Source organism: Brachyistius frenatus, unplaced genomic scaffold (assembly GCF_029030835.1).
Source record: "Brachyistius frenatus isolate BFR_SWC_R1_liver_20210118 unplaced genomic scaffold, ASM2903083v1 Contig_8, whole genome shotgun sequence".
NCBI lineage: Eukaryota > Metazoa > Chordata > Actinopteri > Embiotocidae > Brachyistius > Brachyistius frenatus.
In genome coordinates, this window is record NW_027210607.1 from 1,966,288 (window position 1) to 1,978,853 (window position 12,566).

General features: G+C 39.9%; 2 protein-coding genes across 2 annotated transcripts in view; both read right to left on the reverse strand.

The window, feature by feature from the left end:
• The window catches only part of LOC138615940 (ras and Rab interactor 2-like), a 459,963-nt gene extending 447,917 nt beyond the window's left edge, over positions 1–12,046 (reverse strand). Inside the window, exon 1 of the mRNA XM_069689833.1 lies at positions 12,037–12,046. The gene's annotated coding sequence lies outside the window, so the exon portion shown is untranslated. The remainder of the gene's footprint in view (positions 1–12,036) is intronic.
• Positions 1–12,566, reverse strand: part of thada (THADA armadillo repeat containing) — a 111,899-nt gene that overhangs the window by 68,904 nt on the left and 30,429 nt on the right. Inside the window, exons 25-27 of the mRNA XM_069689818.1 lie at positions 12,334–12,456; positions 12,112–12,203; positions 4,443–4,532 (exon numbers count right to left, since the gene is read on the reverse strand). Coding sequence (XP_069545919.1) covers positions 4,443–4,532; positions 12,112–12,203; positions 12,334–12,456 — 305 coding nt within the window. The remainder of the gene's footprint in view (positions 1–4,442; positions 4,533–12,111; positions 12,204–12,333; positions 12,457–12,566) is intronic.

Consider the following 12,566-nt stretch of genomic DNA (forward strand, 5'->3'; position numbering starts at 1 on the left):
TCTTCCAGAGTGCTCTGGACCTCAGACTGGGCCAAAGGTTCACCTTCCAACAAGACAATGACCCGAAGCACACAGCTAAAATAACAAAGGAGTGGCTTTGGAACAACTCTGTGACCATTCTTGACTGGCCCAGCCAGAGCCCTGACCTAAACCCAATTGAGCATCTCTGGAGAGACCTGAAAATGGCTGTCCACCAACGTTCACCATCCAACCTGACGGAACTGGAGAGGATCTGCAAGGAAGAATGGCAGAGGATCCCCAAATCCAGGTGTGAAAAGCTTGTTGCATCATTCCCAAGAAGACTCATGGCTGTACTAGCTCAAAATGGTGCTTCTACTCAATACTGAGCAAAGGGTCTGAATACTTATGACCATGTGATATTTCAGTTTTTCTTTTTAATAAGTTTGCACAAATTTCTACATTTGTTTTTTTCTGTCAAGATGGGGTGCTGAGTGTACATTAATGAGAAATAAAATGAACTTTTTTGATTTTAGCAAATGGCTGCAATGAAACAAAGAGTGAAAAATTTAAAGGGGTCTGAATACTTTCCGTACCCACTGTATGTACGTGATTTTTTTTGGTTTTTGATTTTTAATAGATTTGTAAAAATTTCAAAAAACGTTATTTCACGTCATTATGGGGTATTGTGTGTAGAATTTTGAGGGAAAAAATGAATTTAATCCATTTTGGAATAAGGCTGTAATAAAACAAAATGTGGAAAAAGTGAAGCGCTGTGAATACTTTCTGGATGCACTGTAAACGCAATTTAGATCATATTTAAACACAATTTAGATCATATTTAAACACAATTTAGATCATATTTAAACACAATTTAGATCATATTTAAACACAATTTAGATCATATTTAAACACAATTTTGATCATATTTAAACACAATTTAGATCATATTTAAACACAATTTAGATCAGCGTTACTCTGCGCCGTCTCATTGTCAAGGATTGACAATGTCCTCCATCTCTGCATTTGTTTATTCACACACATTAAGTCATTTTTGGGGACGCATGTTTGGTAAGTTTTGAGACAAACCTTAAAACTAAAGAGTTCTACTGTCTCACAGCTACACATATTTTATCTGACAGAGCTATGAATCCTGGAGAACATGTTGATCTTCTCCTGCCTTGGTTCTTTAATGGCAGTTGGCAAACAGCTTTTAGGTGCATTACTGCCTATTTTGCACAATTTTGAGTGTCATGGCAAAGGCTGTGAATACTTATGTACATGTGATATTTTTCATTTTTTATTTTTAATAGATTTTCAAAATAAAAGAAAAAACCAACACGAAGAATATTTACTCCCTAAGTGTGTGAAATGTTAGATCTAATAACACAGACTGAAGACCATGATTCAGATTAAGATAAAGGCAGCGATAGAAAATATCAAAAAGTGGAGATATGTAGATTTGTTGGTACACTAAACAAAGTGTACTTTGGAGGTGAATGTATGCGGTGTTTGGTTTTTGATTTAATCTAAGTGACAGAGTCCATGTGAGATTTTGTGAAATTTCTTCAACTTCATCTTTCATTTTAGTAAAAATTGAGTGTGTGTGTGTGCATGTATATAGATATGCGCGTGACATGTTAGACTACATTATGTATGTGGGTATACACGGTTTCATGTATGCAACAGTATATACATATATGTTTACATTATGGAGCAGATTTATTTTTCTTTTAATCTCGTGTATTTTGTTTGTATATTGTGGTATCTCGGTCTGGAAGTGGTAGGAGTGGAGCTGTGAATATTATGTAAGTACGTATATATGTATGTTCATACAGTATATTATGTTGAACAATCAATAAACAGACTGGTAACAGAATCCCCCCCAAAGACAATTATGCTTTGCTCATTTGCTGTAATTATTTTTTTTAAACAATAATGTCTGGAATGACAATATGAAACCAACATGAAAGTCGCTCATATTGATGAGCTTGTAGATAATTATTATCTCCTGCATCTGCTGTTCATCTCGACTTTCCTGCTATCTTTACTCCTTTGATTCACTCCCTCGGCTCTCATTGCATCTCTTAAGTCTGCAGCAGCCAGCTGCTGCAAGAAGTCAGTGTGCACGACCTGCTCAGCACTACACAGCACACAAACCGGTAGCAACGAGCTTAGAGGAATCAAATATTTCAGTCAGGAGTTGGTAAAACATGCACCTCAGGTCAGGTTACCTGGCGCCGCGCTAGTGGCAGCCTGCTGCAGCAGCTCCCCCCTGAGAGCCCCCCTGCTGTAGTGAAGAAATTTCCCCTCGGGGATTAATAAAGTGTATCAAAATCAAATCAAATCAAAAAATAAAGACGGAAAAAAAAAAACACCACTACCAACAACAAGAGTATAAAAAAAAATTACCACTGGGCCTGCATCAATCAGGTGGACTGACACGCAGCATCTCTACAGGAAGCCATCTTAAAAGGTGATGCCAGTGTTGAGCTGAGAAACTGTCCTGTGTTCCAATATCCACACTACCATAATAGTTAGTATGCCAGAAAAAAGATTTAGCACATCCCAATACATAGTATGTTAAATGTAGGATGCCAAAAGTACTAATATGTCCTAATTTCCAGTATGAAGGCCAGCATGCTACTCTGGCTGCTCTGACCCACAATCCTCTGCTGTACGTCACATTGACTGAGAGTGTTGGTGGCGCTAATGCTCCGCCCACAAAAGGGAGAAAGAGGAGGAGGAGAAGACGACGATGAGGAAGATGAAGAAGAAGAAGAAGAAGAAGAAGGAACTGTTCTTGAATATGATCAAGAGAGTCAAAGTTCAAGGTGCATTTTTATGATGAAGTCGTATGTCCTAATTGTTTACATACTATATGGAACAGTACATACTTTTTAAAGGTAGCTGCACTACGTACTAAAAGTAAAAAGAAATAGTATGCAATACAGAGCGCAGGGCGTTTCTGCTGCTCCCAAGTTATTGCAGCTTAAAGTACTGCATCCAGAAATTCCTTTTAAAATCATACATCCAAAGTCCATGCAGGCCGCCACAGCGAGGCAACACGTCTCTAGCGTGTCTGTCTACATGCTGCAGTAATGAGCGCTGTGATCGGACGTCGCTTCGCTGTTCCAGCTGGGGGTGCGTCAGCTCGTTGACCACTCAACTATCCCTGGACACAGGAGGCTTTTCTCTTTGTTCTGCTTCTGGATGGATGGATTACATAATGCATAATGTATATATATGCGGACTTAAAAGTACAACCCTTACACAGTTCCAAGTCTCACTTCTGTAATCTTGCCTATACTCAGCCCTATTTTGGAAATGTACAGTAACGTCTGCACGACCGTTTGAAACCACTAACAGCAGCTCTCCTGCCTCCCGTCCTGCTGTGTATGGCTGCGGTACGGTGCGGTTGGTCTGTTTGGGTGGCGCGATACGCTGGGATGATGTGGGAAGTCAGACAGCCGAGATCTGGTTCCGTGGGAAATTTGCAAATGTTTTAACAAGGGTCGAAGGGAGTGAGGGGGAATTGTGAAAGAGCCGGTCTGAAAGAGCTTTCAATTAATTGGATCCATATTAAGATAAGGCGGCCCGGAGAGCTGCTGGACGACTCCCGATGCTTTTAATAAAGGGAGTTTGAGCCGAGCTGACAAAGATAAGGCCAGTAAACCTCAGTGGATTCAACTCTCCATGGCAAAACAAAAACACGCAAGACATTTACTTTTCTCGGTCATAAACTCGTGCTTTGAACAAATAGTCTGTCAAAGAAACTCATTGCAGGGTGATGTGATTTTGATCAGAAAAAAGACACTCAACAGAAACAGAATCCCAACACTTTTGTTTTCGTTCCCATTTTTCATGAGTGGAAGTTAAAGATTTAAGACTTTTTAGATTCATTTAAAAGGTTTAGATAGAGATAGATATGTACTTTATTATTATTCATTTCACTTAATTTCTTGTCTCATTTGTTCAAATCTATGTTCTATGACAGTTGAAAATTACACATTTTAGAGATGCCTTTTGTCATGTCAGGGGGATGGATCACCTTGGCAAAGGTGAATGCTCTCTAACATGGATTTTAACCAAATTGTGAACAAAATATGAGAGATATAAACCTCTTGTGTGCATAAAAGAAGTCTTAGATCTTTTTACTTCAACTCACTTTACTTCAACAAAAGTGTTGCGTTTATGTATTTTTGAATGTAGCTCAGTTCATATTCCCTCTAAAGACGAATCTGGCTTAAGGACTGATGAAAAGTTGCTCTAACTTTCTCTCTTCCACCTTGTTGCTGCAGGAAGCCTCCCAGCACAAAAGCCCCGCTGCTTAATCAGCTTACGGAAACAAAATTCTTTGTCTCGTATGGCTTAAATTTGCGCAAAATTAAACCTATAATGGGATGAGAGATGTGTGAAAAAGCCACGGTGCTGGCTGAATGTGGAGAGGGCATTTGTGTTTGGATTAAAGACAAGCATCTCACCTCTCCACTGTGGCTGCAGCCTCCTCCAGCTGGTTCAGGAGGAACGGATAGAGAGCTGGGAATCGGGTGAAAAACTCTCGGCCTGTCATCCTGCAGGCAGAGGAGGAGAAAGAAAGACTTCTTTTTTTTAACTGTAATACAGGAATTTAAGCACATAAGTAGAGAAATAAGGGAAACAAGTTGTGTATAGACAGTTGAAAACATTTGGGAGAAGTTTGTTAAAGTAGTTCTGTAGGTTTTAAGGGTTTTTATGAAAGTCATTTGTACTTTTTTTTGTCTACAGCTCTGTGAGGCTGAGTTTTGAGCTAAATACCGACGTCTGAATGCTAACGTACCCGCAGCGACAGTGATGATAGTCTGTTCAGCAGGTGTTTACTATGTTCTCCATCTTAGTTTGGAGTGTTAGCCTGCTAACATTTGCTAATCACCACATTTCAAACACAAAATGCAGCTGAGGCGGACAACATCAGTTTTTTTACGTTTTGATATTTAGACCTACTGCAAGTGGTGAAAGTACATTAGTCAAGAACTGTACAGAAGTAAACGTAGATACACTTATACTTTAATCCAGTATTATATTTTCATAAAATGTACTGTTTTCACTCCAGTACATTTTGGAGGACTGTTTGCTCTGTATAAATATTAATTTGATTGAATTAATAATAAATGTAAGAAAAAAATTGCAGTTTACAAAGCAAAAATATCTGTCTATCAAAAATTAAATACCAGATTTATCCATAAAGGAAATAGTAATTTCTCACATAGTACATTTATCTTCAGTAAAAATAGGTCCTAAGCCACAGCTTGATGATGATGCTGGCTGCAGATGAAAGTTCGAAAAAAAATGCTCGCAAGTCCATCTTCAGTAAAGGAAACATAATAGGAACGTTTTTGGCACAAACCAGATGTCGCAAGGAGATTTAATATGTTAAAGGAAATTACTGCTATATTGATATACAGAACAAACCCAAGTAGAGAGACTGCATGGATTAAAGTTTAAGATCGGTGGCAGTAGGAGAGAATGCAAATAAGCAACGTGTTTTAAAAACAGTCAGAGAGAGAGCAGCTAAAATTGCGTTAGCGCTGTATAAAAATGTATAAATAGGGTGAAACACTAGAGTAGAAACACAAAGGGATAGTTCTGGTTTTACGAGGATTGAACTAGAATTTGAGTTAATTAAATCCCCATATAGTTAGTCATGATTAAATTCATATGTTTCCAACTCTCCCCTTCCATAAAAGTGACATGAGTAGAAAGAACGAGAAGCCATGAGTGGGAAGTGATGGGGAGAGTCTTCAGTCAGCTCTGATAAGGAGATGTTCTTGTGCCAAATACTGTAAACGAATCCAGCCTTTATGTTTGCTTCCCCTGCTGGGGCCTGAAATAAACAGTCGGCGTTGTGTGTATGCACATATACTGTACCATGTGCCCCCCTGTCATGCGTGTTTGCACTTATGCATTCATTGCACACATACACAACTGTCAATAAAATGACAAACTTTATATTTAACACTGGCGGTCTCGCTGCAGCAACCGCCATTCAGCCTCAGGCCAATAAAGTCTTTATTTAACTCTGCCCGTCTAAATCAAGTCGCTCCTAAAGGGAAGAGGTTTTGGTCTGCCAAGCACTTGATCACAAGACTGAGGAGATCGCACTGACTCGGGGCTCACACACACACACACACACACACACACACACACACACACACACACACACACACACACACACACACACACACACACACACACACACACACACACACACACACACACACACTCTTTGGATCTGGTTCAAGCTAGCAGCAGGAATGGCCATAGTAGGGAAGTGAGTCATGAGTGTATATTTGAAAACGCCTTTCAACCTGGCTATGACACACCCACACCCACCCCGACCCCCAACCCATCCCATACACACACACACACACACACACACACACACACACACACACACACACACACACACACACAGGTGGAGTGTGAAGATAACACACGAAGACTGCAAATACAGAACTGGGGATATTATATAAGAGAGAGAGGGTGTGTGTGTGTGTGTGTGTGTGTGTGTGTGTGTGTGTGTGTGTGTGTGTGTGTGTGTGTGTGTGTGTGTGTGTGTGTGTGTGTGTGTGTGTGCACGCACTCCACATCTTCCCCTCCGTTCCCTAATGAGAGTCTCTGAGTCGGACCAAACTATGCTGCCTGGAGGACAAAGGTCAGAGGTGGTGCCGGAGCAGATTAGATGGGGTAGAAGCAGTGAGGGTCACAGAGGAGGAGGGAGGTGTAAGTGAAAAGGCTCAGTCATGTTTGTGGGCTCACAGCTGTGTGTGTGTGTGTGTGTGTGTGTGTGTGTGTGTGTGTGTGTGTGTGTGTGTGTGTGTGTGTGTGTGTGTGTGTGTGTGTGTGTGTGTGTGTGTGTGTGTGTGTGTGTGTGTGTGTGTGTGTGTGTGTGTGTGTACACAGTCTCATCGACCCTCCCTACAACCTTCCAGGCAAATGGCACAGAACGTGTGTTTAAAATTTGTGGTCTCACAAGAAGAGTAGATTTGTTTTTTCAGAGTACAAATGTTACACACTCCTTTTCGTTAGGTACACCTGGACAGTCTAATGTTACCCAGGACAACTGCTCTGCCTTTGATTTGGATCATTTCTTGTGTTGCTTTATACTTCTACTCCACTGCATTTTACAGAAAAATACTTTCACGTTTACATAAATGCATTTGACACGTAGAGTTCCTTTTATTATTAATTAACCTGAACACATTTCTGAACTTAGTGTGACTTTATTCTCTGAACTTCTCGTTTTCATTAAAAAAAAAAAAAAAAAAAAGTTTCAAGAACTGATTGAGACCCAATTATCCAATATTTCATTTTAAAAAAAAAAAACAACAATGATTGCAGAGAAATCTGTCAAACTAATTTGTAAAGCAAAACTTTATATTTACTTTTTTCCTCCCACATTTATCAACCCAGAGTCCTTCATATTTATCCTGAGGAACCTCATGTTGGGATCGACTGAACTAAATTACCTTACAGAGTAAAAAAAAATAGTTAAAACTAAATCCACATCAACCAGCTACAAAAGTGCAAAACTTCTTATGCAGTGATACATCAGCATCACCACTCTAATCATGTAATATATCAGTTGTAGGTACCGCTTTTCTGAATTTGTTTCTACTTTTATACTTACAGGTAGGTCTGATGATTTTACTAATCAGCGTGTGTTTAAAGGTGTTTTCTGAGTATAGCACATTATTCAAAATAGTATGATGTCTTCTGTGGCTCCAGAGGGAGTTGTGTGACGTATAATAAATTACCTCAGTGTCTCTTGCAGCTGAAGGCTACAAGTTTGTCGATGAGAAAAATCTCTCCAGGCTGAATGCTTGAGGCTACATTAGCCACTGTTAGCATAACAGCCAAATCTCCAAATGAACTGTGGCTGGTCAAGTTGCATTGTGGGAAGCACCAGCTTTTGATAGTGGGAAAAAAAACAACTGCAATATATCTCTGCATCAGTTTAGATATTGTTTCTTATTTGATCAATGCTTTAAGGTGTATTTATAGAGTACTTTTTCTTCAATTAAGTAGTTTTACAGTGTGACATAGGCGTGTTTAGTTTTGCAAAAGACTTGATACTTTCCCCACTGCTGATAACAGGTTAGAAAAGAAACCTTGCTGAGGTTCCCATGATGCTCTGCTAACAAACATTTTGCCACGATGATCAAATGTAACAACAATTTGGACGTTATTACGTGTTCAAGAAGAGATGCGGCGTTAGGAGTCGATGCACGCTTGAGATGAAGCTGGACGGGTTTTTGGTTGGAATGCAGAGTGCAATCTTCCCTCTGTCAGTTTTGTTTACAGTTGCATTTATCTCAACAACGATATCGGATCAACAACAATGGAGCGGAGAGAGGTCCCGGGGCTTCGGCTTAGTGGAACGCTGATCTGCAAGCAAACAACACGTCTGAATACGAGCAACTTTGGAAAAACACACAGCTGGAATTCCCACAGACAGCGAGAAGCCTAGTGTTTCCAAACACGCTAATGCACACAATGCTGTAAATAAACTGGTTTGTGTGAGAGGGAAATGTGTTTATGCTCCCGCTTCGGTCGACCAAGAGCCCCTTTACGCACACAGCCAAAATATCAGAGGACAAGCTGTCACAATAGATTTTCTGCTGCCAGAGATCACAACCATAAAATCGTGGTAATAACAGAGACCAGACATACAACAGACTGCGGAAGAGACACACTTAGAAATGAGATGCAGCTTTCTGGCTCCTACACGCACAGTTGTGCAACAATTTCAGGTCAGCATGACTCGCTGGTACGATGACTGATATGCTACAAGAACACCAACATACAATAATGTTTCCTAAACTAACGAGACTCAAAGACAAACATGTACAAGTTCAAATGCTCATTTTTGTATTCATCATAAACTCCATTATCCACCATTAACTATTTTTCTCATTAATCACACACACTCTCCCACATGCACACAAAAATAACTCCACACGGGAGTAACAAGAGAGTAAAGCAGCAGACATTGAGGAGGGGGAGATAACTGGGAGCTGCACAAAGAGTCAGACAGCGGACTGAAAACACAACTGAAAACAGACAAGATAAACAAGAGCAGCCTTGGCTCGGTTCAGAGTGTTCAGAGGGCCTCAGTGAGGCGTGCAGTACGAAGAAGCAGGACCCAAAGCCCTGGGAAACTTTACCCTGGATTATCCACGGGGGCAACAAATCACTGCAGAGCTCTATATAGACTTCAATACATCTGTCACGCAGTCCTGTGTGACAGCCAGACAGCACATGCACATCAACAGGTTTCAATGTGCTCTGGATTCGATGGATGACTCAGTTTCAACAGTGGAAGGTAAAAGCTACCATTCATATCAACGTTTTATGTCATGTAATTGTACGAGGCCACACTGCATAATCTATACATCTCCAAATGACAGCAGAGCTAACGACTCCATGAAGCTTCACTAAGGGAAACTGGTTAAATAGTAATGTCAGCATGCTAATGTACTCACTGTGGCTACGTAGTTTTAGCAGGCATAACGTTTACCATGTCCAGTTATCATGAAGTACAGAGCTGGAGTTGGGACGGAATCAGCCAACCTTAGCAAAACAAAGCAAATATTGTCTTCGCCCTGGAATCTTATCAGGATTAGCAACACAATACGTTTTGGAATCTCCTGTCAATAGTGGTCCGAGTGGTTTTTCTCTCAAAGTTCTGATAAATCAGAATTTGCGCTCAGTAATATGGTACAACTGGTGCACTAAAAGTCCTCTTGCATTTCAGTATTCAGACATCCTTCATTTCCTAACAAAGCTCATTGACTAATGCATGTAAATTTGTCACTATAGGAACAGTGATTACACAATCTTAGAAACAGGCTGAGCTGGGGGAGGACCGAGATATGTGAATCTGACAGGAAACCTGAGGACACCATGCCCCGCCCACCTATAGTAGAAACCTTACTGCCACACAGGCATGTCAATCAAACCAGACACACCCACAAATACACCTTTCTTTGAGGCCTAACATCTAATTAACTATGGCATTATTTTCAGGAGAACCACCAGAGTACTGATCAGAAGCACTGAATTTAGCAAATGCCAATTGAAAGACTTTTGGAAAAAAATTATTGACTTTGTATTTCATGAAAGAACTTAATGCCTATTGAATGAGAGTTTTGTGGATTCAGCCCCCTAGCTACCTACAGTGGTATTGCACGTTAGGGAACTAGCCCATTTGTTTCACTTTTCAGAATCTAAGAGCATATCTATTTTTACATACAGTCTGTGGTTAACCAGCACTAATAAACCCAGAGTGGAACTGTGCCTGCCTCAGGTGTTTGATCAGTCATTTTAACACGATGGAATAGAACATTTGATCAAAGTTGCTGGAAGGCTGCTCGCATGGCTAAAAACGTAATTTTTAACATACCAACTTAGCGTGAAGGCAATGAACAGCACAAAACAGACTTGTGTTCTGTGAGGCTTCATGCCAACAAAAAGATTAAGACCTCCAGCTTCCTCAAGACACAGTCCCTGATTGTTGTGTAAAGTTTGTGTGATAGCTCTTTCAATATTCTTACCAGCCATCTTTTAAGCTATCGATGAATTGCATTGTGTCACAGCAGGTGGAGAAACGCTTCACAAACCTAAATTTTATTTTTTGCAAATGAAGCACTATAGAAGAAAAGACATTTCACTGTGACAGGAGCAAATAAGACAAATTTTGACAGAAGTTTCTAATATGTTCCTGTGACTACATTAACGAGTAAAGTGTTGCACCATCCACACTGCTTCAGTCCAACTGTTCTGTACTGAAGTTGGATACAACATATTATGAAACACAAGTGGAAAAAACACTTGAAACACGCCTGCTATCGTTTTCATTATCAAGGTTTCCAAACACTTTAGATGGTTGTTTGACAAAAGCATTTGGAGCCAGTTTCAATTCAAGAACCACAAAAACAACCCGCAATCTTTCAAACAGTGTTTGACAGCAGAGCCGATCGCCTTCCAACTCAAATAAAGAGATGCTTAAAACCTCCAAACAGATTCATCATCTGCACAGACCGGACGCATTACAGGCCTGTGATGGTTGTAGATCATCATATAAACATCTTATCTCCCACTAACTAACAACTCATCCAACATCATCGCCTGTGCTGTTGTTGTTGTTGTTGTTGTTGTGACTGTTGCTCCAAACACCAGTCTATATCAACATTATGCTCTAAAATGACTGAATCAACAAAACATGATTATTTATGAACTTCTTCCTAAAGGCTGAGCCTTTAAAGTTTCATGAATATAACAGCCATTACAAACTTTTGCTGCCTGGCAATCTGTGTCCTAACAACAACATTAAGTAAATTTATATCCTGCAGACCGTATTTTTCAGATATATAATCATGAGCAGATCTCCTAAGACAAGACATGCAGCATCTTGCACTTTGTATTTACACTTTTGATGGCACATATTTGCAACAAATATAGCTGTATTGTTTGTATCCATCTCAAATATCTAGTCCAACCCCCCCCCCCCATGGGAAGGCCGAATTTCTTTTAATAGAATATTAATAATAACAAACTGATATTGGGTGTTTCTTTTACACTTTTTAAAAGTAAAACTTCCCTTTTTTTTCTGTGCCTCCAGTCTCACTTCCTCATTGTTGATAGAGGAGCAGTGGAAACCAGCATCTCCACGGACAGCAATCAGTAGTCAGGAGTTCAAAGTGAAGAACTGCATTTCAGCAGGGTGGTGTTACAACAGCGCCCCCCAGTGGAATAAAACTTTTTTTTTTTTTTTTTTTTTTTTTTTTTTTTAAAGGTACCTTAAATGTTTCTTCTAAATTGCCTGCTTTTGTGTATATTAGCTTACTGTTGATGTACTGCAAAACACATTTATTCCATTCTATGCTGCACAATCTGAGTCAGTTACGTAGATTTCTTACTATAAATCTGTTGAAGTTTCTCAATCCACTGCCTGATATTCTTGTGTTTTAGGATTATTTATATGCAGTATTAAAAGAGAGACGAACTTGAGAATTTTTCTATACTAGTAATTGTGACTCTCAGGAACTTTTTGCACTGATGCACAGGACTTGAACTGTGCAGAGGAGTTTAAGAGAGGGAGAAGCAGCAGACCTGTTCTTTTTCGAGTGCTCGTCCTTCCCTTTCTTCACTCCAAAAATCCTTGTGATCAGAGTGCTGAAGAGAAGAGTCGATGAGTTCCTCACCTGGGAAACAAAACAGAGAGGTTCAGAAAATGAAAGACAGTTTTCTTAAACTTAATAACTCTTGCCTTTAGAGGTCTTTATGTTCAGATTCTGTTGAAACTAAGATAGAAAACATGAAGTTCAGACTCACTGCCCAGACAGGTGAGGTGAAGCCCAGCACAGCAGCCTGCATTCCATCTGAGACGAAGGGAATAATGTTTTCCCCCAGACGAGTGTCCCTGTACAGAGCTCGGAGGATGTTCAGAGCGTGGACCTTTGGGGAGGACAACACAGAACTTTTAACCTTCAAATCATATTAAAGATAAAATTACTCAAGAACAGCATCAGACACATTTAGGTGATCGTATAAATCGCCTTCTTTCT